Genomic DNA, 27,500 nt, shown 5'->3' on the forward strand with positions numbered 1-27,500 from the left:
AGAATCAGAATCAGAAAAACTTTATTGTCCTTCACAGAGTGACGTGGCTCACACGTAGAATAAAAACATACATGTAGCACAAAGATATACACATAGCGTCAAAGAGAAGAATACTTATCCAAAGGTATATACACATGTAAAGTGTTACAGCTACATACGAACTTGTGGGCGCAACAAAGTTATTATCTTACATTCACAAGTTTATGCACTGAAATCAACATGTTCCACAGTGAAGCTGCTGCACCCTAACTGACCCCACCAGGAACAACAACAACCTGAACTTCAGTTCCTACTGAAACAACAACATGATGCAAAATAATTATCTTACAATAAATAACTGGTGCACATAAAAGATCAGAACCCCAGCTGGTCTCTACATGCATGTAATGTGTGTGTGTGTGTGTGTGTGTTTAGAGCAGGGCCTGTACCGTGAAGCCTTCCTCTCCACCTACAGGAGCTTCATCAGCCCGAATGATGTCATCAGCAAACTACAGCACAGATATCCTCTCTGAGTCAGCAGCTGAGTTATCACCTGTACACGACTTTGTCAGGATTGGTCAGATTGCTCCACTAATGAGTCTTTATTTCCAGATAACTCGACTGTGTACACTAAAAACAAGAATTAATACAGATTAATAATGAAACCACTCACACACTGATATACAGACAATTTACATATGAATTCCTTTACTAAAAAAAAAAAACTAAAAAACATTTGATCTTAAACAGGAATGCATATACAGGTGCATACAGGTGCATACAGCATCCCGCTACTAGTGAATAGAAAGCTCTTAACAGGGAGGCGGAGCCTGAAATGTGATCAATGATCAGTTTCAGAGACAGAAACAGAGGAAGAGGCTGACAGAATATTACAGAAAGTGTCATTATATGCAGACGATCAGAGGCTTTATGTTATAGAATTTCTTTCATCTCACCTGTTCTAAAGATCAGCTTGTCCAGGTGTTTCACATTAACTTGTTAAGATGCCTCGTGGTATTCACACAGCGACAGCATAAAGAAAAACAGCTTGATGAGAGTTTCAGTTGGTTGTGAATCTTTAACCATCAACACATACAGACACCTGTGTGAAGGACATGAAGCTGCATACCTGACGGCTGCCAAGAAGACTTTTCACCTGCTGGTCAGAGTGGTCGACGAGCTGTGGTGAGACACACACACACACACACACACACACACACACACACACACCTGAACCAACCAGAAGCCTCACTTCACCTCAGTGGCTGTCCAGTCGGATAGTTTTGCTTTTAGGTGTCCAGGTTTACAGATTTGTGTCTCCACCTCAACACAATGGAGGCTTTGGAACATTTAATACATTAAACAGCAACATCTCCCTGTTTGTCTGGTTATTTCTGGAAAATTCACACTAGAGGCAGTTTTCACTGGGACAGCTTTCTACTGCAGAAATTGTCCCTAAATGTCATTTTGAATGCTGTGAGCACCAGAAACTAAATTAAATTCACCTTGATTGTATTGGATTAATTAACACTTTAAAATGTCCTTATATCTGCTTACTACATTATTGTGTGTTTATTGTGTTTTATAAACCGTTTATTAAGTTAAACATGAAAGCTTATTTTGACCTTGGATTAAATAGACAAAACAATTCCAACTCAGCATATACTAAGGGTATATGTTGGTATATGTTCCAATGTCTGACTGAAAGCAGCAGAGCGGAGGCTGTTAAACATGGTGTCATTATCACATATGGAGGGAATGTTCAACTGTCCACATACTTTTGGCCATATTTTGCCATGTTTGTGTGCAGTGCAATAGAGCTGGACTGTGATTTGCTGCTGCTGCTGATGGACCTGGTGTTCAACCTCCTGATTGGTGGAGAGCTGGGACTGGCCCACCTGCTGCGCTCCAACATCCTGTCCAAGATGGAGCAGAGGTGGAAGCTGATTGGTTCTCCTCAGTCACTCCGCCCCCTCGCAGCCAGGGGCGTGGCTGCCAGGTAACCTCTGACCTCTGACCTCTTGGATGATTGACAGTTCTTTCTTTCACTCAGACGTCAACACGTCTCGTCTCTTGTCCTCATTCAGACCAGGAACTCTTCTGGACTTCAGGAGTCAGGATTTAGCTGAACAGTTGACTCTGTTGGACTCTGAGCTCTTCTGCAAGATCGAGGTACAAGTTTTTACTTTCATCTTTCACTTGTTCCAGTTTTTATCCCTCTATTGTCTGTCTGTCACTCACCTGTCTGTCTCACCTGTCTGTCTCACCTGTCTAGCTTCCAGAGGTGTTGCTGTGGTCTAAAGAGCAGAATGAGGAGAAGAGTCCCAACCTGACACAGTTCACCCAACACTTCAACAACGTCTCCTTCTGGTAAAAATTGACACAATTTCCTGATACCCAACACTCTTCTTCTTCTGCTAACTAACAACTAGTTCATCGATGTCTCTGTGTCTTTGAGTCTGTGTCTCTGTGTGTCTGTATGTCTTTGTATCTGTGTCTTTGAGTCTTTGTCTCTGTGTCTCTGTGTGTTTTTGTCTCTGTGTGTCTTTGTCTCTGTGTCTCTGTGTCTTTGAGTCTGTGTCTCTGTGTGTCTTTGTCTCTCTGTGTCTTTGAGTCTGTATCTCTGTGTCTCTGTATGTCTTTGTATCTGTGTCTTTGAGTCTTTGTCTCTGTGTCTCTGTGTGTTTTTGTCTCTGTGTGTCTTTGTCTCTGTGTCTCTGTGTGTCTTTGTCTCTGTGTCTTTGAGTCTGTGTCTCTGTGTCTCTGTGTGTCTTTGTTTCTGTGTCTTTGAGTCTGTGTCTCTGTGTCTTTGTATGTCTTTGTATCTGTGTCTTTGAGTCTTTGTCTCTGTGTCTCTGTGTTTTTGTCTCTGTGTGTCTTTGTCTCTGTGTCTTTGAGTCTGTATCTCTGTGTCTCTGTGTGTCTTTGTTTCTGTGTCTTTGAGTCTGTGTCTCTGTGTGTCTTTGTCTCTGTGTCTTTGAGTCTGTGTCTCTGTGTCTCTGTGTGTCTTTGTCTCTGTGTCTTTGAGTCTGTGTCTCTGTGTGTCTGTGTCTCTGTGTGTCTGTGTGTCTTTGTCTCTGTGTCTTTGAGTCTGTGTCTCTGTGTGTCTTTGTTTCTGTGTCTTTGAGTCTGTGTCTCTGTGTCTCTGTGTGTCTTTGTTTCTGTGTCTTTGAGTCTGTGTCTCTGTGTGTCTGTGTCTCTGTGTGTCTGTGTGTCTTTGTCGTCTCCACACCATTGAATCCAACAGATGCTGGTAACAGAGCACTTTTTCAGACCGTCTCTGCTGGAAGACATTCATAGTGTTGCACTCAGACAAAAGTGACAGAAATAGTTGTGTAATGAATGAAAAAACAGAGAGAGAGAAGTTCAAACTCTGCCTACTTTCACACCTGCACACAGCCGACCAATCACTGAGTGAGGTGTGAATGTCGGATTGTCGGTTTTAGTTACAGAAATTGTTGGACGAAGCCCCCCCAGTCCACCTTTAGAAAAGGGGGACTAGTACTTGGTTTTGAAGAAGACTGAGGCCTTAAATGTGAAGACTCTTGACATTTTATTTTTATTAGACACAGGCTCAGTTGGTTTCTTAAACAATTATTATTCAGTTATTTATGAATTGATAACAAATTGAATCTGTGAATGTGTGATTTCAGGGTGCGTTCTGTCATCATTCTTCAGGACAAACCTCAGGACAGAGAGAAACTACTGCTGAAGTTCCTGAAAACCATGAAGGTAAACACACAGGTGAAGGGAGGAGCCTGGGTGGAGCTCAGGTGGAATGATGCTACCTGTACAATTAAAGCAGATTCAAGACAGTGCTCAGGTTTCAAATGAGGGTTTTCTGGTTCCAGTCACAGAGCTGTAAAAGTAGGTGCCATCACAGTGACTTCAGCCATGTTTGCATGCTTAGGAGCACATAATAAGTCACAATGAAACATCCGTCCATCCATCCATCCATCCATTTTCTTCCGCTTATCCGGGGCCGGGTCGCGGGGGCAGCAGTCTAAGCAGGGACTCCCAGACTTCCTTCGCTCCAGACACTTCCTCCAGCTCCTCCGGGGGGATCCCGAGGCGTTCCCAGGCCAGCCGAGAGACATAGTCCCTCCAGCGTGTCCTGGGTCTTCCCCGGGGCCGCCTCCCGGTGGGACATGCCCAGAACACCTCCCGAGGGAGGCGTCCAGGAGGCATCCGGATCAGATGCCCTAGCCACCTCAGCTGGCTCCTCTCGACGTGAAACATTAACAGGCTAATATGTTATTAACATGAATATCAGTATGCTTATATTTGTTTGCATGTTAACACGTGACATGTTAACAGACCCCTGAAGCAACACTGACTGCTAACCTCACACCTGTCAGTAACATACTGTGTGTGTGTGTTTTCCTGCAGCACCTGCGGAAGCTGAACAACTTTAACTCGTACCTGTCCATCCTGTCAGCGCTGGACTCCGCCCCCCTACGACGCCTGGACTGGCAGAGAAGCACGGCTGAGGTGTGTGTGTCTTAATAATTAGATTGTCTTTAATGAATATGTTAATTAGTCATGTGTTAAAGTGTGTCGTATGTTTTTAGGCTCTGGAGGAGTTCAGCTCTTTGATTGACAGCTCATCATCTTTCAGAGCCTACAGAGCAGCTCTGGCTGAAGTGGAACCTCCCTGTATACCCTACCTGTAGGTTAATACCCCAAATACCCCACCCTGTATACCCCGCCTGTAGGTTAATACCCTGTAAACACCAATGTATACCTGTCTCTCTCTAACCTGTGTCTTTGTCCAGGGGTTTGATCCTTCAGGACTTGACCTTCGTCCACCTGGGGAATCCTGACACGTTGATGACTTCACAGGGTTCAAAGGTCAACTTCTCTAAACGTTGGCAGCAGTTTAACATCCTGGACACTCTGAGGAGCTACCAGCAAGTGTCAGTTACCTGCAGTACTATTTTTACTGTTATAATTCGTAGTATTGCAGTATGTCCTCGTCAATATTCGCTTTTTGAAATAATACCTAAATCTCTCTCTCTGCAGTCCTTACTCTCTGCAGCCTAATGATGACATCATATCCTTCTTTAATGACTTCAGCGATCACCTGGCAGAAGAAGCATTGTGGGAACTCTCTCTCAGGCTGCGCCCACGAAATGTCCCGCGAGCCAGTCAGAGATGAGAGACTAAAACAGGACAAAAACTGAGTTAACCTGTGCTAACCTGGATCGTCACACGGCTAATATGTGCTAGCTTAATGCTAACATGTTGATATTGAGGAATGAGGTGGATAAACCTGGTGCTAACCTGAGCTAAACTGGTACTGAACTGGACTAAACTGGTGCTAATGTGTCACAGTAAGAAAGACTTGTTCAAAGCTGTTTGCATACTGGGCTAATCATGGCTAATAGTGTGCTAACATGTGCAAACCTGGACTGTTCCTGCAATAACCTGCAACAACCCGAACTGACCTAGTCATTTTGTTGAACCATTGGATAGCCGGTGTTAGCTGAGGTCAGTCTGGAGCTAGCCTAGTAGCCAGGTGTTAACGTGGGCTAACCTGTAGTCCCAGTGGCCGTGGCCTCTTCCTGTATCTGACCTCAGAACTGTATGTGTATTCACAGCAATATTACAGCAATACTTATTCTACAGCGTCTTTAATGCCAAAATAATCAGGCACAGTTTCAGGTTCCACAGAGCAGCATGAACTGAATACAAACTGAGGACTGTTCCAGCAATACTGTTGTTTTGTCTTTAAATTGTAAAAAATTAAATGTTGTGGTTGTTGTGATCCAGGTCCAAAAACATGTAGGTTAATTGGAGACAAAATTTCCTGTAGGTGTGATTGTCTGTCTGTGTATGTCAACCCTGATGAACAGGTGACCTGCAAAGGTGTACCCCGCCTCCTGCCCAGTGCATGCTGGGATAGAATCCAGCACCCATGCAGCTAATGGATGGGATGAAAATTGTTATAATCCTGCAATATCAACATCCACAGCCTCCTTCATCTTTCCTCTGCCAAACTTTTCCTTATGATGAATACATATTAATAATAATATAATGATAAACTTTATTTGTATAGCACTTTTCTTAACAAAGTTACAACATGCTTTACAGGGGAAAGAAAAAACAGCAAATAATAAAAATCAAATACAAGTAAAAAGAAATTTGATCATAAATACAAGGACATAACAGGACAAAATAATGTTACGGGTACATACAAACAAAATATTCAAAAAATCAATCACTTAACATATAAGAATTAATAAAATAATGGAAACATAATTCAGCAGATATACACGATGTTGCTCTGTTGAATGTATGTAAACATACAGAAAGTGATAAAAGTCTTCTGGAGAATGCAGGCATCAATCCCACTACTGCTCATTTGCTTTTTATGATAACACCCAACCACAAAAACAACAGACGAGGTGGACGAGTGGTTAAGTTGATGGACTGCTAATTCGTTGTGTTTTGCATGTGTGGGTTTGAATCCCATCCAGCAGGAAAGTTTAGTCTTCCATGTTTACATGCCAACAGTATAACTGGCTCTGTTACAACAACCCTGTTTGGAACAGTAAGGTCAGTTTCTTCCACAGAAATGTTCTCATCCAATTTTTTGGGATATTTCTATTTTTTTTAGGTTTTTATTTATAACTCCTCTGCAACTCTGCCTCCTGGTCTGAACTCTGAGTTGTCATGGTTTAGGTCCACTAATAAACTCGGCCAGATTTCTGGATATGAGAGCTGCTCCATCCAAAGTGGGATGAATGCCGTCTCTCCTAATCAGACCAGGTCTTCCCCAAAAAGTCAGCCAATTATCTACAAAGCCCACATCGTTTGCTGGACACCAGCTCGACAGCCAGCGGCAGAATGAAGACATGCGGCTGAACATGTCATCACTGGTCAGGTTTGGCAGGGGCCCAGAGAAAACTACGGAGTCCGACATTGTCTTTGCTTATGTACACACCAACTCAACATTGACTTTAGTGACCTCCGATTGGCATAAATGGAGTCGTTACCGCCATCGTGAATAACAGTCTTACTGTATTTACATTTATCCTTAGCCAGCAGTTTAAATAGGATTCAGCGCCGCCCGCTCTGGCCCCAGGAATACATCTGACTATGGTCGCTGGTGTCGCTAACTTGCCAATAAGTTGGTTTCTCAGCGGGTGTGTCGCTGAGTGGGGAGAAGTTGTTAGAAACGTGAACAGGTTGAGGTGAACCGTGGGCTTGTGCTTAGGGCTATGCTTCCTTCGGACAGTCACCCAGCCTCCCTGGTTTCCCGGCTGCTCGGGAGCTGCTGGGAGAAGGCAGGAGCTACCTCTGGTCGGTCCGCACCAGCTACTGGGGGCTGGCTAACTACAGCAGCTAATGATTGAGTTCCCATGGTACGGAACCGCATTTCCAATTCACTAATCCTCACCTGCAGCACGACAAATAAACTACATTATTACATGTACCATTATTACTAAAGGAGGCAGAGGAATAGCTAAACATTTGACACACTGAGCAGGAGAGAGCAGGAGAGGGAGAGAGAGGGAGAGAAGCCATCACTAGCTGCTAAGTTAAAGTACGGTAGCTAGCAAAACTGAATAGCATGTAAACAACTGTGGGATTAGCGAGAAAGTTATGAGTGGAATATGAGCAGAACTAGTGTACATTTAAATGTATTGTGGATAATTAGCCACTGTAATGAATCTAACAAAATTAACTGGAATGAGATAGGGTAGAAAAAATACGCTACCAGTAACACACAAGCACCGGCGACCAGAAATGAGACAATATACTTACCGCAGCACATGTCAACCACCCTAAATGATCCTAAAATCACAGAGCACTGCCCCTGCCCACCAACCTCCTTTACAGCATCAGCAGCAGAGGTATGTAGCAGTATCTGCCCCTTGTCCCCCTCCCAATCCCAGCATCAAAGCAATGCAGCAGTACCTGCCCCTTGTCCCCCTCCCCAGCGGAGCTATGCTGCAGTTGTAGCCCAGCCAACTGCCACAGTCCCTCCCCCTGCTACCTCTGAGCTGGGAGACATCAGGGAGATCCGGCACATCCTGTGCACCCGGCTTCTATTCTGCTAAGACATATATTCAGAACACCTTCTCACTTGAGAAACAAAACGATAGCAATAGTAGTAGTCAGTACAATGGTAATAGTAGTGTAAATAGTACATGCCTCCATAGAATTTATCAAATCAAATCAAGTTTATTTATGAAGCACATTTAAAAACAACCACAGTTGACCAACGTGCTGTACAATAAAATAACAAAGATAAAATAGAATAACATGACATGGTAGCCAGCATAACAATACTATGCCATACACAAATAAATAAATAAAGGAAGAGGTGGAAAATTTAAAACAGAAGACTAAAAGTGAAGCATAAAACCTCATGGACATTCAAAGGTCTGGGAAAACATGTGGGTCTTTAGTTTAGCCTTGTAAGTGTCTACAGAGGGGGAACACTTAATTGAAAATGGTAAACTGTTCCAAAGCTTTGGGGCAACTACTGCAAACGTACAATCACCCTTACCGTTTAGCCTTGATCGAGGGACAGCCAGGAGCAGCTGGTCTGAGGATCTGAGGGATCTGGGGTTGGAAAAGGGGCAGAGAAGCTCAGAGATGTACTGGGGCACCAGGCTGTGTAAAGCTTTAAAAACAAATAATCGAACCTTAAACTCGGTCATATACTTGACCGGTAACCAATGCAGGGACGCCAGTACAGGTGTGATGCTGTCTCTCTTCCTGGTACCAGTTAGTAGTCTAGCAGCCACCTTCTGCACCAGCTGCAAGCGAGTTAAGGATGACTGGCTTATTCCCACAATCAGAGCATTGCAATAGTCCAGCTGAGAGGAAATTAAGGCATTAGTGACAATCTTCAGGTCATTAAAAGAGAGGAACGGTTTGAGTTTGGCGATGTTTCTTAACTGGAAAAAGCAACCTTTCACAATTGTATTAATTTGCTTGTCAAATATTAGAGCAGGATCGAAAATAACACCAAGATTTCTGGCATGGGCATGGAGGTTTGATGCCAGCAGCCTTAGGTGATTAGCTAAACCCCTGACAGAGCAGGAGGGACCAAATAAGACCACTTCGGTCTTATTGTCATTTAACTGAAGGCAGTTTTTTGCCATCCAATATTTCACATCCTGGAGGCAGTCAAGGTGGGACCTAACTGCATTGTTGTTATCACCAGGTTCTAATAGGAGGTATAGCTGAGTGTCATCTGCGTAGCAATGGTATGAGATATTGTATTTATGGAAGATTGAGCCTAAAGGGAGCATGTATAAGGCAAATAATATGGGGTCTAAAATGGAGCCTTGAGGTACTCCACAGGTGATGGGAGCAGACGAGGAGAAGAGGTGTCCAGTTTTGACAGAAAAAGATCGATCTGTTAGATAGGAGGCGAACCACTGGAGGGAGCTACCCTGGATACCGACCTGGTGCTCGAGACGGTCCAGGAGGATGGAAAGGTCAACTGTATCGAAGGCGTAGCTAAGGTCCAGTGGAATTAGTATGGCCAAGAGACAGCAGTAGATCATTGGAGATGTAAGAAGAGCTGACTCCATGCTGTGACATGCCCTGAAGCCTGACTGAAATTTCTCCATAATATTATTATTCTCGAAAAAGGACGTGAGCTTTTTTGAATTTTTTTACTTTAGATGGAAATGGCCATTTAGAAATATGCCGGAAATTATTTAGAACAGTTGCATCAAGGTTAGGCTTTTTAATAATGGGATGATCATGTCAAATTATTAGAACTAATAATTATTATAACTGGTATAACTGATAGAGATCTATATATCTGTGCTGTTTATATACCCCCAGTAGATTGTCCTTATTCTGAAGAAGACATTTCCAGGCTCAGGGAAACGTGCTTCTAACTGGAGATCTGAACGGACGAACAGGAATCAAACCTGATGTCATCGCCCCACAGGGCGACAACCATGTGTTTGGTCTCCCCTGTTTACCACACCAACCATCAAACATCAGAACAACCTTGACTCTGAAATAAACCAAAGTGGCAGGGAGGTTTGGGTCTCAGTCAGTGAGCTTGTAGATAACTTGAATTCTAAAATTACAACTATTATTGATGCCATTGCACCCACTAAGATGAAGGCTGTCTCTGGTAAGAAAAGATCTCCATGGACAAATTAAAGAATAGAAAAAAAGAGAGTGTCGTAAAGCTCTCCAGGTTCATTATGACATCTATAAAGAGAGACTTTGCATTTATAATTTAGACCTGACAAATGAAAGGCGGCCCTTCTTCTCGTGCCTTGTTGGTTACTGTCGACAGGCTAACAAACCCTCCTGGTCAGTAGCCTCTGAACTTCTGTCCACCAGCAATGAATTTGCCTCCTTCTTCACTGACAAAATTCAGAAAATCTAGACGCGTCACTACTGAACAAGTATAGGCCCAAATCAAACCTCCCGTTTTTAAGTAAAATTATTGAAAAAGCTGCTTTTCAACAACTGAACAACTTTGTGGCATTAAACAGCTGTTTTGACGTCTTCCGGTCAGGTTTTCGAGCACTGAGACTGCTCTTTTTAAAGTCTTCAATGACTACAACTTGTTTTATCGACATAAAGAAAGCTTTGGACTCTATTTGGCATGAAGGGCTCTGTTACAGACTTCTACATTGTGGTATAGGGGGTAAAACGTATGATCTGGTTGAATAAATGTATTTGGAAAATAAATGTGCTGTTAAATTTGGAGACAAACTGAATCCGTCACCCAGAGAAGAGGTGTTCGTCAGGGCTGCAACTGAAGACGTTATTTAATGTGTTTATAAATGAACCTGCTGTACAGTTGGATCAGTGTGCTGCTCCTGGCCTCTCCCTCCTCGATAGAGAGCTGAAGTCTCTGCTTTACGCTGATGACGTTCTACTGTCTGCTACTGAACAAGGACGACAGCAACAGCTGGACACAGTAGGAAAGTGCTGTCAGAACTGGGCCCTGGCAGGAAATATGAAGGAAACTAATGTCATGATGTTTCAAAAACGCCCCAGATGTCAGGAGAACAAAAACCAGTTTACCATTAATAATCATATCATTGAACACAGCAGGAGTTATACCGACCTGGGTTTAACCATAACAGCATCAGGGAGTTTCAACATGGCCGTGAACGCACTAAAAGAAAAAGCTTGAAAAGCTCTAAATGCAATTAAGAGAATGTTTTTAATTTCCAAATTCCATTCTTTTATATGTGATAGTGTCATCCGGCCCACTGCGCTGTCTGGTGGTGAGTCTGGGGTCCACTCACCAGAGCTTTACCCGCCGGGACAAACGTCCAGCAGAGTCTCGACATGCAGGACTCTGCAGGTACATTTCACACAGAACAACACCAACAGATGCATGTGGAGCAGAATCAGGCAGAGACCCGCTGATACTTAACATTCACCCCCCGAGACCCCCTCCATCCCAAAGCCCTCCAGACCCAGGAGCTGAGCCCAGAACAGAGTCCCCTATGTCAGCTGGTGCTGAGACTCACTGTTTAACACGTTCAACTCTGTGATCTCAGATTTCAAAGAGCTCAACATTAACACAACCTGAGGACACACCGTTTCCCATGATGCACCACTGAACTGAACTGATGAGCTATTAGAAGCAGCTGCTGTTGCCATGGTAACTTGACATAATTGTGCAATATCCTGTGTTATACTCCTGTGCAATATTTTAGTTTAAAATTCCCTATTTATTGATATTTATTCATACTTCTATTACTGCTGTGCAACATCCTCCGTCTCATTATAACCTTAATAAGCTGCACTGAACCTGACAGTTCATGCAGTATTACTTTATACCGTATTATTATTATCATCAACCGGTGAACCACTTTGTACTTCACACTTTTATTTTATACTTATACCCACTTTATACTTAATGTATCTGACCTGTTTTATATGTTTTGCTGAGTGCTTCTGAGCGAGCTGCTGTAACAGAGCTTCCCCTCGGATCAATAAAGTGGTTCTGATTCTGGTTCTAACCACGGAGGGCAACAGGCGGTGCAGCGGAGCGCAGAGCGTCCCAGCGTGCAGGCAGCGCTAATCAAACAGCGGACACATCGAGCGGCCGCTGCCTCGAACACCGGAGGAACAGCGAGCAGCGACCGGCTAACGGAGGAGCTGGACCCGGCAGCTTACCGGCAGCTTACCGGCAGCTTACCGACAGCATGCTCGGTTTAAAGGCCGCGGAGTGACGTCGCCAGGTGAGCTTTAGCGTTAGACAGCAGGAATGTAACGGGACTCTGATAACGGTCTCTTATAGCTGCCGGCTAATGCTAACGGCTAATGCTAACGGCTGGATTCTCCGACGTGTGAACAGACCGGAAGCAGCTTCTCCTGCTGGGGACGTCACAGTTGTTACTGCAGAGATGTGACGTATTCACACGTGTCACTATAAAGCAAACTGAAACATTCAGTTCAGCTGAGCAGCGACTCTCATTCTCTCCGATCACTTATCGATCACTCTGATCTGATGAGGATCGATTTTACTCAGCTGCAGCTTTACTGTGATGACGTCATTGTTTGGTTTTCTGTGTTATAGAAGTGTTATTATTATTATTATTATTATTATTGTTGTTGTTATTTGTCAGTCAGACATCAGTTAATGAGTTCAGTGAGCAGCTGATGAGGATGAGGAGCAGCAGCTGATGAGGATGAGGAGGAGGAGCAGCTGAAGGTCCACCGCATGTCTCCTGTGCAAGAAGAGTTATGATTTATTCTGTAATCTGCAGGAAATAGAGACATGTTACAGCTAAATGATTAGTAAATACGCTGTTTATTTATTTGACAGAAAATATGAATGGAGTCTGGTGTAGTTCAGACGCAGCATCACGTGGACTTTCATTACAGCTGGAACTGTTCTCACACTGATGACACACTGATGACACACTGATGACATCATCATCATCTCATGAGATGATGATGATGTCATCGTATTTCTCAGTTATTCTTCTTCTCCCACTAACTGCGTCGTTTATCTGCTGATCAAACTCACTGAGTCTTCATCACTCACCTGCTGATCCCTGACATATAATACACATAATAAATAAATCATCTGGTCTGTCTCACCTGTCGGTGTTCCAGGTGTCCGTGATGCTGCAGCTCCCCCTGGTGGTGACGGCTCAGGTGGACCTGGTCCTGCTGCTGGTCTCCCTGCTGGCCCTCTGGACCAGACTGAGCCGCCTCAGCTACCCCAACGCTGTAGTGTGAGTGCGTTTGTTTTACACACCTGATCATCCAGCACGGGAGGGTGGGGCACACACACACACACACACACACACGCACACACACACACACATACACACACACATACACACACTCACACACACACACACACTCACACACACAGGCCAAACATTCACACCAAATTACATTATATTTTCGACTGTTTTAAAATGCTAATTGTTGCCTTTAAGGACCCTCGGACCTCTGAGGTTTGATTGTTGTGTGTGTGTGTGTGTGTGTGTGTGTGTGTGTGTGTGTGTGTGTGTGTGTGTGTTTTAGGTTTGATGAGGTGTATTATGGTCAGTTTGTGTCTCTCTACATGAAGAGAGTTTTTTTCATCGATGACAGCGGACCGCCGCTCGGTCACATGCTCCTGGCCCTCGGAGGTCAGTTACCATGACAACCACACGACCTTACATGATGCTGCATGTGTGTGTGTGACAACATGTTGTTCCTGAGGTCATTAATGTGTGTGTGTTGCAGCCTACGTGGGAGGATTTGATGGGAACTTTGTGTGGAACAGAATCGGAGCAGGTGAGAACACCTGGAACCGGAACACAGCGGCCAATGTAAACCAGTTTGAACCAGTTTATGTTTGTTTGAAGCGGCTTGAAACCAGTGCGTTTGTTTTGTCGTGCAGAGTACCCCAGCAGTGTGAGCGTGTGGAGTCTGCGGTTGCTGCCGGCTCTGTGCGGAGCTCTCTGTGTCCCTCTGGTTTACCTGCTGACCCTGGAGCTGAAGTTCTCTCACCTGTCGGCTCTGGGAGCCGCGCTGCTGCTGCTGCTGGGTGAGTCAGCTGATCCTGAAAGCAGTCGGCCAAATTCAGACTCCGCGAACTCAGCCTGAAGATATTCCCGACTGTACAGTCACGGGGCGTTCGGGGACTGACATGAGTGCGGGGCGTTCGGGGACTGACGTGAGTGCGGGGCGTTCGGGGACTGACGTGAGTGCGGGGCGTTCGGGGACTGACGTGAGTGCGGGGCGTTCGGGGACAGAATTGAGTGCGGGGCGTTCGGGGACTGACATGAGTGCGGGGCGTTCGGGGAGTGCGGGGCGTTCGGGGACAACATGAGTGCGGGGCGTTCGGGGACAGAATTGAGTGCGGGCGTTCGGGGACTGACATGAGTGCGGGGCGTTCGGGGAGTGCGGGGTGTTCGGGGACTGACATGAGTGCGGGGCGTTCGGGGACTGACGTGAGTGCGGGGCGTTCGGGGACAGAATTGAGTGCGGGGCGTTTGGGGACTGACATGAGTGCGGGCGTTCGGGAGTGCGGGCGTTCGGGGACAACATGAGTGCGGGCGTTCGGGAGTGCGGGGGTGTTCGGGGACTGACATGAGTGCGGGCGTTCGGGAGTGCGGGCGTTCGGGGACAACATGAGTGCGGGCGTTCGGGACTGACATGAGTGCGGGCGTTCGGGGACAACATGAGTGTGGGGCGTTCGGGGACAGAATTGAGTGCGGGCGTTCGGGAGTGCAGGGTGTTCGGGGACAACATGAGTGCGGGCGTTCGGGGACTGACATGAGTGTGGGGCGTTCGGGGACAGAATTGAGTGCGGGCGTTCGGGGACTGACATGCGTGCGGGGCGTTCGGGGACTGAATTGAGTGCGGGGCGTTCGGGGACTGACGTGTGTGCGGGGCGTTCGGGGACTGACGTGAGTGCGGGGCGTTCGGGGACTGACGTGTGTGCGGGGCGTTCGGGGACTGAATTGAGTGCGGGGCGTTCGGGGACTGACGTGAGTGCGGGCGTTCGGGACTGGCGTGGAGTGCGGGCGCGTTCGGGACTGACGTGTGTGCGGGGCGTTCGGGGACTGAATTGAGTGCGGGGCGTTCGGGGACTGACGTGAGTGCGGGGCGTTCGGGGACTGACGTCAGTGCGGGGCGTTCGGGGACTCCATATCAGGTCTAACGTGTGTCTGTCTGTCGGGTCCGTGTGACTTTTTTTTGTCTTTGTTTGTTGTTTTTCCAGAGAACTCTCTGATCGTCCAATCCCGTTTCATGTTACTGGAGTCTGTTCTCATCTTCTTCGTGTTGTTGGCCTTCTTCTCCTACCTGCGATTCCACAACACTCCCAACAGGTGAGGCTCACCTTTAACTCCTCCTTCAGACAGGAACATTTCGAACCAATCAGATTTCAGTTTGTAGAAGGAGGCTGTTGTTCAGGTCGCTGCAGTGAGGAAATGATTGAAGAGTCAGTTTGTAGACTCACCTGTGACCTCTGACCTCTGGCCTACCTGTGGCTGCCCTCCTGTCTCCTCCGCAGCTGGTTCAGACACTGCTGGCTGCTCCTCTCCGGAGCTTCCTGCGCTGCGGCTGTCGGGTGAGAAACTGCTCTGAGATCAGTGAAAAGAGTCAAACATACACAGTTTGTTCTCTTCACCTGTGAAACATCAAAGTCTTGAAGTGTGTGGTGTGTGTGTGATGTCAGGGTGAAGTACATGGGGGTGTTCTCCTACCTGCTGCTGCTGGGCGTGGCCTCTCTGCACACCTGGAACCTGATTGGAGACCGAACAGTCAGTCATGTGAGTCCAGATTCACACTGAGCGCGCTCAGTGAACAGACAGGAACATGCTCACTACATCGCTGCTGATCAACTTCCAAATCATTAGTTTATAGATTTATTGGTTTCAGTCCATTGATACGAAAACCTGCTGACACTGTTTCCAGGACGCCCACACCAAACTTAATACAAGAAACTATGAAATTAACATTTTTACAATGTTGTTATTTATGTTCTGGTTTTTCATTCACCAGCAGGTCATTATAACATGAGAGTGTGTGTGTGCGTGCGTGTGTGTGTGTGTGTGTGCGTGTGTGTGTGTGTGTGTCTGTGTGTGTGTGTGTGTGTGTGTGTGTGTGTGTGTGTGTGTGTGTGTGTGTGTGTGTGTGTGTGTGTGTGTGTGTGTGTGTGTGTGTGCGTGTGTGTGTGTGTGTGTGTGTGTGTGTGTGCGTGTGTGCGTGCAGCTGAGTGTGTGTGTGCAGTGTGTGTGTCGAGCTGTGTGTCTGTTGGTGGTTCCTGTTCTTCTCTATGTGTTCTGGTTCTACGTCCACCTCACTCTCCTGCACCGCAGCGGACCACATGACCAACTGATGAGCTCCGCCTTCCAGGCCAGTCTGGAGGTACACACACACACACACACACACATACACACAGACGCACACACACACACACACACACACACACACACACACACAGACACACACACACACACACACACAGACGCACACACACACACACACACACACACACACACACACACACACACACACACACACACACACACACACACACACACACACAGACACACACACACACACACACACACAGACACACAGACACACACACACAGACGCACACACACACACACACACAGACGCACACACACACACACACACACACAGACACACACATTCCTGTATATGCACCAAAGTGAGGTCCAAATAAATTCACATGGGAGGTGAGGACCACCCTTTCTGCTATACTTGGAGACAAATTAATGCTGGATTTCAGCACTAGGTGGCTCCCTGACTCCAGTTTCCACCTCAGCTTCTTTAAACAGACAAATAATTTTTTAAAGCATTTTCCCACTGAAGTGAGGACCTTTTCATGGGGGCGCTATTGGGTTCGTTTCAGAACAGACTAGTTTAACTACCTTCTGTCTTTAGCTTGTAGTTATTCTTTCCTACCATTTTATGTTTTAGTACAGACAAATAATTTAATAAATCATTCTTGAAGTGTTCTAAAATTAATGTTGTGACCATTGATTAGACTGCTGTACAAAAATACAGATACAGTACTTTTAAAACACAATTACTGCTTTACCAAAGTGAACCAAACTTTAGCAATAAACATCAGTATCATACAACTTCCAAAAAAGCTGCAATGAATGCCATCTCCAGTGTACACAACTAGATTTATTTTGATTTGTTAACTGAGACACAACAAATTTGCATAAAATTGAAATACTCAATTAAAGTACAAGTACCTTGAATTTAAACTATATCTGCAAGTACAGTACTAGAGCATAAGACGGTGTAGTCCCTCATTCGTCCAGGAGTGTTCTAACGTAGAAAAGGTTTCAGTCGTAGTCATCTAGACACTGTTTTCAGAATCAAGACGTTTCGGCTCCCATCCGAAGTCATTCTCAATTGTGGATGTCACAATTGAGAATGAGAGCCAAACGTCTTGATTCAGAAAACAGTGTCTAGATGACTACGACTGAAACCTTTTCTACGATAGTACTAGAGCATATGTGCTTAGTTACATTCCACAACCAAACAGCATTAGAAAACTAACAATGTTCAAATATGCCAACAACTGGCTCAACCAGACATTGAAAGTAGAACATTGAATTATAATGCAAAATGACGTCTTCAGAACTGAAGTTTCCGTGACAGCGATCTTCGATTAAGAGTCACAATTGTGTTATATGAAAAGTTTTAACATCCTTCCAGGATCTTTGATCCAAGGATTTCTCGTGTTATGCATTTGATGCAGTTCTCTTTACCTGGAACCTGCCGTAATGCCATAAACTTTCCCAACTGTTTGCTGACAGCAGTCCTCTCTGCTTCACTCCATGGCCTCTACAGATGACAGAAAAAATGTAGATTCTTTAACATTCAGTACTTAGACCACAATGTAGATTTCTTGACTCGGCTCGTGCACAGCTTGACTTTGCACTGTACAATAAACTGTCCTAATGAAAGCCATTTAACTCACCATCCATATCTGAAGTCCCATCCCCAGCTGCAGGATGTAGTTAGAAAGTGAGTTTATTTTTTAAACAGGCTGCGTTTAGTCTGAACGTGTTTAACAGTATTTCACTGACTGTGTTTAAATTCACTACATTTGTTGAAGTAGCTGAAATAAAGCTGAATGCTGTTGATCCAAGAAGATTTCAAAAATTGTAAATCTACTGTATTTTAACATCAATGCCTTTTCAAGAGCCAACAAACCCTTTTTTACTGGATCAGATGGTGAGCTGACAGTCTTCTCTCTCTGTCTTTGAGCAATATATTATTTAAACCCTCAACTCTATTTTCCAGCTGCTGGCCCCTGTACTCTGTCCCCATCAGATTAAAGCTGAACTAATATATTTAAAATGTAAAGTAGACTACAGCACAACGCACAGTCAGATTCCACCACTTCATCACCATTAAGGAAACCTAAGTCTGGTAAACGAATTAATGGACAACACTGAATAAAACTTTATTGTGTTAACTTAATGACACTTTTCCCGCTCTGACTCAGGATGACTTTTTTAAAAGCTAAACGTGCACAGTCTGCATATACATGCATTAATATCTCTACGTCAACTGGATAAAAATGGAGACTCTGCCTTTTTATACCTGTTGCCATGGTGAAACATAAACTATAGGCCAACGCCACACGTGAAGATTATAAGATAGCAGTGTTATTTTGACCGGCTGTCAGAGTTTCAGCAGTTTGATTGAATTTTGCATCTTCTTGACCTGCTGTTAGTTAGTAGTTGGCTTTTCTTTTTTTTTTAAAAATCACTGATAAATGGAAATAAATTGTATGGACCCAGTAGTAGACCGACTTGGCATTACTGTTATGAGATGAGGCAAGACTGGAAGTTTGGAAAGTTCACTACACATTTTTGAGGACATTGCTAGGTTTATCATAGCCATTTAAAAAATGGCTTTTGTGCGCCCAGGTCATAAAGGAGCATTTGGCCATATGCAGAGGACAGCAAACCTCTCTTCATCGTGTAATTTTCCTCGTTGGTATGACTAATATGTCAGTTTCTAGAAACCGATTAGACACAGTTCTCTATAGGTACTGGTGACGGCATCTCACCAGTGCGAGCAACACTTTTCACTTGCCTGTAGCAGCACTCTGGACTGTATTTACATCATAAGATAACTGAAACCAAACTATTGTGCACAAAACTATCATCTACATCTATCAGCTGCCACAAAGCCACCTGTGCTTAGTGCACTCATTCAGAGGCTGTAATAACTATTTATTTAGTCTGGACGTTAGTTTAGTTTTGGATGGAATATTTACCATTTTGATAAGTTTGGCATTAAATGAGCCTATTATTTTGAGATACTAGGGAAAGGTATTGATTCTTTTTTTAAGACAAAAGGTTCCCAGGACAACCTTTTTAATACAATTAAATATCCTTCCTAACCCAATAATTTTCGTACAGTCCCTAACTTACCCTCCATATCTGAGTCCCCATCCTCACTGCCCTGGTCATATCTGTTTTTCAGGGAGAAGAGGTCAGAACCTCCATCTGAAAAACAATAGCAAACAGAAAGTGACACCTCATACTATGCAGTGCAGGAGTGTAGACTAGGGCTGCAAATAACAATCATTTTCATTATTGATTCACCTGTGCATTATTGTCTCAATTAACTGCTTTGTCTATAAAACAGTGAAAATGTATAACTCAAAGATATTCAGTTTACAACTGCATAAAAAAAAGAGCACCCAATCATCACATTTAAGTAGCTGGAATCAGCAAATGTGTAAAGCATTTTTGCTTTAAGAATCACTAAAAGATTAAATTATATCAAAATGGCTGCAGATTAAATGTTGAATCGACTAATAATTGCAGCTATAATATTGACAGGTTTAACACAGACAGCATCCTAATTCTTAAATACGCACCTTCAACAACCTCTCTGCCGCGTTTCCTTTCCCTCTGTGGGACAGTCACAGAAGTCCATGTGTGACTTTCAGCTGTAAAGATAACAATGATCAAATATTAGTGCTCAGTGGTCAGAATATCATCAAGTACAAAGACTACTGCTGATTAAAAGAGCTCCATAAAAAAGATTGTACAAATCCTCTCTTGATCTGTTCATGTCACTGGACAGTATGGATCAGTTGTTAACCTAACACTATTTTCACCATACTATGCATAAATTACACAGCCAAGCCCTTCTTTGCTCATGCAAGCATTTACTTTCCTTTAAATTTCTTTATTTTCTTTTTGTTGTTTAGCATATTTCACCTCATTTACTAGAGTCAGAAACATTTTCTAAAAATATCCTACTTCAGTTAGCAGTATGAGGTGTAACAGTAACACTAACGCTAATTTTGTAAAAGGTGTGACTGTACATCTCTATGGTTTGCCTGAAAGCGAATTTCTGTTAAATGAGATTGATATTGTCCAGCTATAATAGATTGTACAGATAAAAAAAAAGTAAATGGCTTTCTCCATGGAAATGCTTCGATATTTGACTACACTTATGAGAATACTGTTTATGCAACGACAATGAAACAGAACAGGACAAAACAAGGTCAGTTACAGTGCGTACATACCACAGACAGAAAGATCAATTGTGTTGAGGTTGAGGCCTCGCTCCATTGCCAACAGAAGTTTACTTATCTTGGCAATTTGAAAGGTTTTGTAAGTCTGTCGGTAAAAGTCAAGGTGAACTCTGATGTCATGTCCCATGAACCTTGTAACTTGTTCCAGCTCTTGTTCGCTGAGATCCAGGAGTTGGCAGCATGTGGCAACCTGTTTTCTTAATTTGGTTGATCTCAGGAGTTCAGGGTTTTCTGCTTTGCTTTCCTCTGCATATTTCTGCAGACAATCACATCCCCGTAACTTTGTCATCGCACCAGGTCTTGCAAAGAGATAAGGATTTTCAGCAGGTATTCCAGCTTCCTCTCTCCTTTCAATCAACAAATTGATTGATTCCTTCATTCTCTCAGTCAAGAAAACAGCTACCTTCCCGCCTCTTTTTCTCCAGACCTCTATGCGGGTTAGTAGCTTGCTCAGCTCTCTCTCTAATGGTGACAGGGTTTCATAAATGTCCTCATTTACACGATTTGTGCTTGCTTTCTCGTACGTCTCAAGAGTCAAGCGTGATGCTTGCCTTTCACGCCACTTGTTAAAGACAATGACCTGCACCAGAACGGTCTCGTTTAACTCCCTGTATGCTGTTAAAATCTGTTGTGTCAGTTCCCCCTTTGCTTTATCTTCCACCATCCTGAGATGGTTCCACAGAGCCATCACATTTTTGGTAATGACATCCTGACATCCACCGGCGTTAGATGCTATTGGAAGCACGCGTGCAGCAAGACTTTGTACTCTTTTTCTTGTCTTTTTGTCTTCTGTTACACATGTTTTACTTCTGCATGTGGAATGATGTCTTTTCAAAACCTTTTTAGCGAACAGTCCATAGCAATATTGGCAAGCCAAATAATCCTTAACAGAAGCTTCATCAGAGGGCTGCCTCCATGTCACTATTTGTCCTCTGCCTTTTTCCAGGACTTTGGTATTGTGCTTGAAATCTCCTTTATTTCTCAGTTGTTCCAAAAGAACCCTTCTGTCTTTTGATCCTGATGGAAAGCTGAAGACATATGCTACATCCTGGATCTCCATATGCTTTCTCTGCAAATGTCTCGCAATCCTTAAGTGTGACTGGCCACAGTAGAGACAATAATGTCTTTTGTCGCGTGCTCGTTTGCCATCTTCCCTTTTTGTACAAGTTTTTATGGTCACAGTTGATTTTGTTTTGTTCGTCTTTTGTTTTTTTTTTGTCTTTTCACATAAGTTCTGAGGTTCTTGTGTTTGTCTCGGCTTTTCAAATCTTCCTCATCACTGGATGATGATGCAGTGTGAGTTGGCTTGTACTCTGGGTCCGATCCTGTATGGCTGCATAATTCGGATCCAAAGGAATCCCACTCTGGCTCCTCATGGATATAGTCCAACTGTAAGCAAAAAGCATAATCATCATCAGAAAAATAGTGTGAAAGTAAAATAGCATGAGCGCTTTCAGACAATTTCCAGTCATCACATCAACAATCACATACAAATTAAAGAGTCACTTTACCATCATTATCTTATAGATGGACTACACTATTGTAAAAGTGTATTATAATAAAACAGTGTGATACTTTTTGATTTCCATACTTTTACTTTATGTAAGACTACATTCATAATTTCCATTTGACTTAATACACCGAAATACACAAACTGACACTGACAAAGCATGGCATGTTTACTTCTAAAATTCAATAAGACAAATTAGTCTTTTGTTCTGATAATATGTTTGTTTATAATATATACAGTACTGATGCAGAGTGGATTATCCTGGTAAAGAGTTTAATTGAATCTTGACTTAACAGGGCACAAAATTAGCACCAGCCAAATGCTGATAAAACATGCAAATGGCTGGTAGATTTGCTTCCCTTACCAGCCAAAAACAATGGTAATCTATTGAGTGACTGGCAAAATTTGAACATTCCTTAGCCATTTGGCCAGTGGACAAAAAGGTAAATTTGCACCCTCTTGACTAATAAATCGGTGCAGCTGACATCTTTGAACAGAATCCACTTATTTTTCACACCTTAAATGCCTCTGAGAGACGAAGTAATGCATCATCTCTACATGTATGCAATTAGACAAGACCCAGCAACAGACTGGCTACAGTCCTGCTGACACCTTGGCCTCGGCACAGTCAAAAAGTTGCAGATACTGTTCGGGACTCTACTTTAATATGAATTCGATTTAATCAGCTACTATCTGTGAGTACACAACAAGCAGACACTGATAAGAAACTCATGCAAAAGTTTCATGCTCAGTATAACAACAACATCCACTGTAGACTACATAACTGTAGCTGACCTGACATCAATCTATTTAACTGGCAGCCTGAACTTCAGGAACAACATAAATCAGATTAAGTAAGACGGTGTAGTCCCTCATTCATCCAGGAGTGTTCTATCGTAGAAAGGTTTTCAGTTGTAGTCATCTGGACACTGTTTTCAGAATCAAGATTAATTTCTGGTTCCCGTCCCATTTCTTCACAATTGAGAATGACTTCCGGATGGGAGCCAAACGTCTTGATTCTGAAAACAGTGTCCAGATGACTACGACTGAAACCTTTTCTACGATCAGATTAAGTACTTTCTACAGAGAGTCACATTTCTAAAGAGAATCATGATGGATAAGAATTGATTCTTTTGTCATCTCTAAAATTCTAAGGACTCAAGATGTAGAACCTTGTGTGTATTATATGTCCTCAGTTTACGTTATTAGTTTTATTTTAGAATTCCTCCTTTAACATTGAATTACAACTACTGACAACTATTCCAGGGAAGTGAAAAGTCTGTATCAGGATAGAGGAAAGATTCTGTAACATACCTGTGTTGGCATCACAGCCATCGCCTTCTGGACCTAACATGAAAGAGAAGATGGAAGATTATTTCCTGTTATTGTCTGAAACAGTTTCAACAAAAATTCCAGTCACGTACAGCTGGACAGTGATGCTTTAGTGCTGCTTTCATCTTTTCAAGTGAGAAGACATTTCATATATTACTTATATAGTACATTTAAAAGGGCATTCATATATCTAATGTATAAAAGACAATGTTAAAAACTGAATTGGGCACCCTGTCATAAGTACATGAAGTTACAGTCCACACACTGGAGTCTGTATATTTGCATTTAGTGAGTTTGGTCTGTATTAATAACATGCATTCCCAGACATCTCAAGTCTCCCACCAGGCAATGTGCTATTTGTGCTTTGTTTCCAGATACTGATATATACACTCAGCAGCCACTGTATTACACCTGTACAGTCTAATGCAGTTTAGCACAACCATGCCATAAACTCTACCTTTACAAAGCTCATGTTAAGTTGTTCTTGTCATAGTCTGTCAATTCAATTCTTGTTTATCACTGAAGTCATAGTTAAAGGTGGTGTTGTATTGGACTGCATTATATTGAGAAGTGTTTCTATTTTTGTCCTCCCTACTACAAAGGGGGTAAGAATATTAAAACCAGAAACATGTCCAGTACAACACCATCACTAACTATGCTCAGTGCTACAACATATAATATAGTTAACACATTTTTGACAGTGTTAAAAAAGAAACATATCTATACTGAAGCGACTTTATGGCAGCACAGTTGTATTGTATTATGTGTTCCCAAAAGTGTTCAAAAAGGCAACTGTTGGTCATCTCTGTGCCAGGATGCCAGTTTCCCTTTAAAATATCCTGTCAACTGTGTTAACTGGGTGGACAGTCACAGAGGTGGGAGTGAGAGAAACAATAGGAATGGTAAATCTATTTAACAGTAGCTGATAAATTAGGAATTATTCAGGCAGCAAGCCATGAGAGCAGAGCTGTTTTGGGATCAAATTTTAAAAGTACTGTTACTAGTTACTTAGTAATAGATTACATCTATTTCAGTGACTTTTCTCAGGCTGATGGCATCTTTAAACTGCATTTCAACTCAAGTGTTTAGTTCACAGTTGAAGCTGAACTTTACTGCCACAATCGTTGCATTCTAACTCTTTTCCACAGTTATCAATACACAGTGAAATGTCCCAAAATTTCACACAATATTAAAAATTATAGCATGTGATACTTAAGGATACAACATGAAACACCACAAAACACTTATGAACCACAGGCATTTAAAGTTATTTCCACAAACTGAGAAAAATGGTACAGTCTACGTTTAAAAATGCTTAAAATGGTTATCTTTAAATGAAGGTTATAACTTACATTTGGCCACTTGCTATATTTTCAGAGAAGCTAGTGGAATCTTAATGCGTCTATCATTAGTGGCGCACGAGTTAATTCGCTTGTTAGGAACTCCTACGGTCAGAATTAAGTTCACATATTCAAAAATACACAATTTCTACCTAAAATATACTATAACTTGGCTTTATTTGACAATTATTGTAGTGTAATAAGTTTCATCCTGGCAAAATAATATTGTAAAGTTAGCTGACATGTGGAAGCAAAACTCAAGAGCAAGACATCATAAAATCTTACCTGCACTGAAGCTGTCTGGAAAAGCCTCCTTTCGCATCTGCTATGGTGAAGTTTGAGTCTCTCAATTCTTCTAAATCTCTCCAGGGTCCTGCAGCGTTTGTCCAAAACTCCCGACTGCAGGTCGCTCTGAATTGAAAGGTGGGGGAAGGGCACGTAACACGCTCTGTAGGCAGCAGAGCAAGTGCAGGTGGGGGGGGGAGCCCCTCCCCTTGATGGGCCATCAATTAAGCCTGAGCTGAAGGCTGCCAGTGCACCACAATATTCTCCACTTCTCAACTCTGACACAGGCCTGTATTACAGGCTAGAATGTTGAAAATAAAGCAATTACCACATTTATCAGTACAAGTACTACTACAGTACTACTACAGTGCTTAAAATCAAAAGTTTTTACTTAAGTAAAAATACAAAAGTATCAGAATTTATTTAAAGTACCAAAAGTAAAAGTACACCTTAAAAATAAAAGGAGTAAAATGGCCCATTTCAGAATAATCTATATTAAGTTTTTGGTTTGTAATTATGCATTAATGTGTTCATCACTTTAATGTTGCTGGTAAAGGTGGAGCTCTTTTTAGATTACATTATTTGCTGCTCTGAAGGATCAATAAAGACTTATATTAACCGGTAATAATGCATCATAATTTATTTGTTGATTATATTTGGTATCATTAATCTGAATTTGCAAAGTAACAGGGTTATCAAAGAAAATTTAGTGGAGTAAAAACAATATTCCCCTCTGAAATGTAATGTAGTACATTAAAGTACAAATTGAAATACTCAATTAAAGTACCTCAAAATTGTACCTAGGTACAGTATTTGATTAAATGTACCTAGTTATTTGCCCCCACAGATGTATATCACACATGAGGGACCAAACATTAACACCTTTCAGTGTATGCAGTCCAGTTCACTGCGACAGCTTCAAAAAATTACAGTTAAAATGAAATAATAATAATAAAAGGTGAGTAAAAATGGATGACTAACTTTGATGCTTTATATTTGAATGAATACTTAATTTGACTCAAAGCATGGTTTGTATATCTGACACATTTTTCATCCCAACCTTTAATTAAAGTGTTATGATTCTCTGTTCACTAGCCTTTTTTCTAAATCTTCCACAGTATTTTTAATCACATGCTGACCCTCAGTTCTACAGATTTGAGTTTACTTACTCATTTAACATTGCTGTTGACAATAAGGATAAAGTGATAACACAAAACACATGATATTCATTTTTCTTGTGTTCTTTGTTTGCTAATGCAGCTTTGAAGTGTTTAGAAATTAGTAGTAAGGATCCTATTACATGAGCTCACTGAGTTAGCTAAATAGCAAAGTGATATGAATTTAATTTTACTTTGGTGACTGTGTAGGCATCCCAAGACCAGTTTCAGGTACCATTGAGGAACTAGGAGGTAGAAGGTGGCCCAGAGCCTCTAAACTACCTTCAGTTAACACTTAACCAGGGAGTGGCTCTTCCTCAAAGTGTCTAACATCCATATGGCAGACAGAAAGTTGCCATGTTCATGTGACGAAGCTATCCAGCCACATGATATAGCTGTGGAGGGGGCTCAGTGGCTGCCACAGTTTGTCAGAGTCTGAGGCCTGCTAGCTAGCCCCATTCAGTAGCCTAGCCAGGACAGTCAGGCACCCTGGAGGCAAGGTCTGTGACTGGCTGTCCAAAGTGATGCCACAGTTAACTGTCCAACTACAGGTTGAGTTTCCACTCACTCCAGCGGCCTCCTGAACATCAGACCCATCAAACATTGTTCTGTATCACTGCACTGTAGCTACTGTGAGAAGTAAAGCTGCATGTGCTTTCATCATGCATTGTATGTGTGTTTTAATTAATAATAGGTTACCAGAAGATAGCAACATTTATTTTTTAAACACAGCAACAATATCTGTGAAAGCACTATTCAAAAACATGTCTGTGTAAGTAATTATGTAGGTAAAAGTCTTTCTTCCCTTTGTTCTGTCAGGCCACATGTAGATAATGTGAGCAGGGCTAGCAAAGTGGAAGGCAACTGAGGTGAATTAACACAAGTATTCTGTGTATTTGTACCTATAGACAGTTCTTCTCAGTTCCAGATATCTTTTTTGTCATCTGATTCTGCTCTTCTTCTCTTGACCATGGGTTTACTTGTCTTAGATAGATTTTGGCTTAATTTCATCTTTCCTTTAGAGGCATATATATGAAACATAAGAATTCAGTAACCACAAAATAAGATAATTCTCAAAAGATGTAATGGCTTAGCATAAAAACAAGTTTGAACCCAGATGCACGAGACAGAGGATAAGTAAACATTTACTTGTGGTCAAAAATAGGGCTGCATGAAATGATAAAAAAATCATATTGTGATTATTTTTTACAGATATTGCGATTGCGATATAATTCACAATTAATGGGAATGATAATTTTTGCATCAAAATTCTAATTTTCACAGAAAAAACTATTAAAATCATGATGATGTGACATTTGTTGCAGTCTGTACCAAACAAACATGTTTTCTTACATCTGAAGAACAAGATTTGTAGTCCA

General features: G+C 42.6%; 3 protein-coding genes across 4 annotated transcripts in view; 2 read left to right on the plus strand and 1 right to left on the minus strand.

Annotated features, from left to right (window-relative positions):
* LOC122875993 (rap guanine nucleotide exchange factor 1-like) overlaps positions 1–6,028 on the plus strand; it is a 17,612-nt gene extending 11,584 nt beyond the window's left edge. Inside the window, 10 exon segments of the mRNA XM_044195763.1 lie at positions 415–499; positions 1,072–1,164; positions 1,790–1,978; positions 2,067–2,151; positions 2,255–2,349; positions 3,633–3,711; positions 4,369–4,470; positions 4,551–4,648; positions 4,755–4,895; positions 5,002–6,028. Coding sequence (XP_044051698.1) covers positions 415–499; positions 1,072–1,164; positions 1,790–1,978; positions 2,067–2,151; positions 2,255–2,349; positions 3,633–3,711; positions 4,369–4,470; positions 4,551–4,648; positions 4,755–4,895; positions 5,002–5,137 — 1,103 coding nt within the window. The 3' untranslated portion in view covers positions 5,138–6,028.
* Positions 6,029–12,022: 5,994 nt separating this feature from the next.
* The window catches only part of pomt1 (protein-O-mannosyltransferase 1), a 24,878-nt gene continuing 9,400 nt past the window's right edge, over positions 12,023–27,500 (plus strand). Inside the window, exons 1-9 of the mRNA XM_044195767.1 lie at positions 12,023–12,173; positions 13,054–13,175; positions 13,474–13,580; positions 13,678–13,728; positions 13,835–13,981; positions 15,161–15,269; positions 15,455–15,511; positions 15,620–15,713; positions 16,156–16,311. Coding sequence (XP_044051702.1) covers positions 13,063–13,175; positions 13,474–13,580; positions 13,678–13,728; positions 13,835–13,981; positions 15,161–15,269; positions 15,455–15,511; positions 15,620–15,713; positions 16,156–16,311 — 834 coding nt within the window. The 5' untranslated portion in view covers positions 12,023–12,173; positions 13,054–13,062. The remainder of the gene's footprint in view (positions 12,174–13,053; positions 13,176–13,473; positions 13,581–13,677; positions 13,729–13,834; positions 13,982–15,160; positions 15,270–15,454; positions 15,512–15,619; positions 15,714–16,155; positions 16,312–27,500) is intronic.
* On the minus strand, positions 17,405–25,114 carry LOC122876007. 2 transcript variants are annotated; one of them, XM_044195803.1, is made up of 6 exons: positions 24,965–25,114; positions 23,322–23,354; positions 20,489–21,886; positions 19,832–19,903; positions 19,380–19,454; positions 17,405–17,775 (listed from the first exon to the last, which is right to left on the minus strand). In XM_044195803.1, exons 3-6 carry the CDS (start codon positions 21,555–21,557, stop codon positions 17,762–17,764), a joined length of 1,230 nt encoding a protein of 409 aa, XP_044051738.1. In that variant the 5' UTR covers positions 21,558–21,886; positions 23,322–23,354; positions 24,965–25,114; the 3' UTR covers positions 17,405–17,761. The 2 variants fall into 2 exon arrangements, with proteins under 2 accessions (XP_044051738.1, XP_044051737.1); XM_044195802.1 differs by lacking the exon at positions 17,405–17,775 and having other exon boundaries at positions 18,446–19,454.

This window comes from Siniperca chuatsi, linkage group LG5 (genome assembly GCF_020085105.1).
Source record: "Siniperca chuatsi isolate FFG_IHB_CAS linkage group LG5, ASM2008510v1, whole genome shotgun sequence".
NCBI classification, from domain to species: domain Eukaryota; kingdom Metazoa; phylum Chordata; class Actinopteri; order Centrarchiformes; family Sinipercidae; genus Siniperca; species Siniperca chuatsi.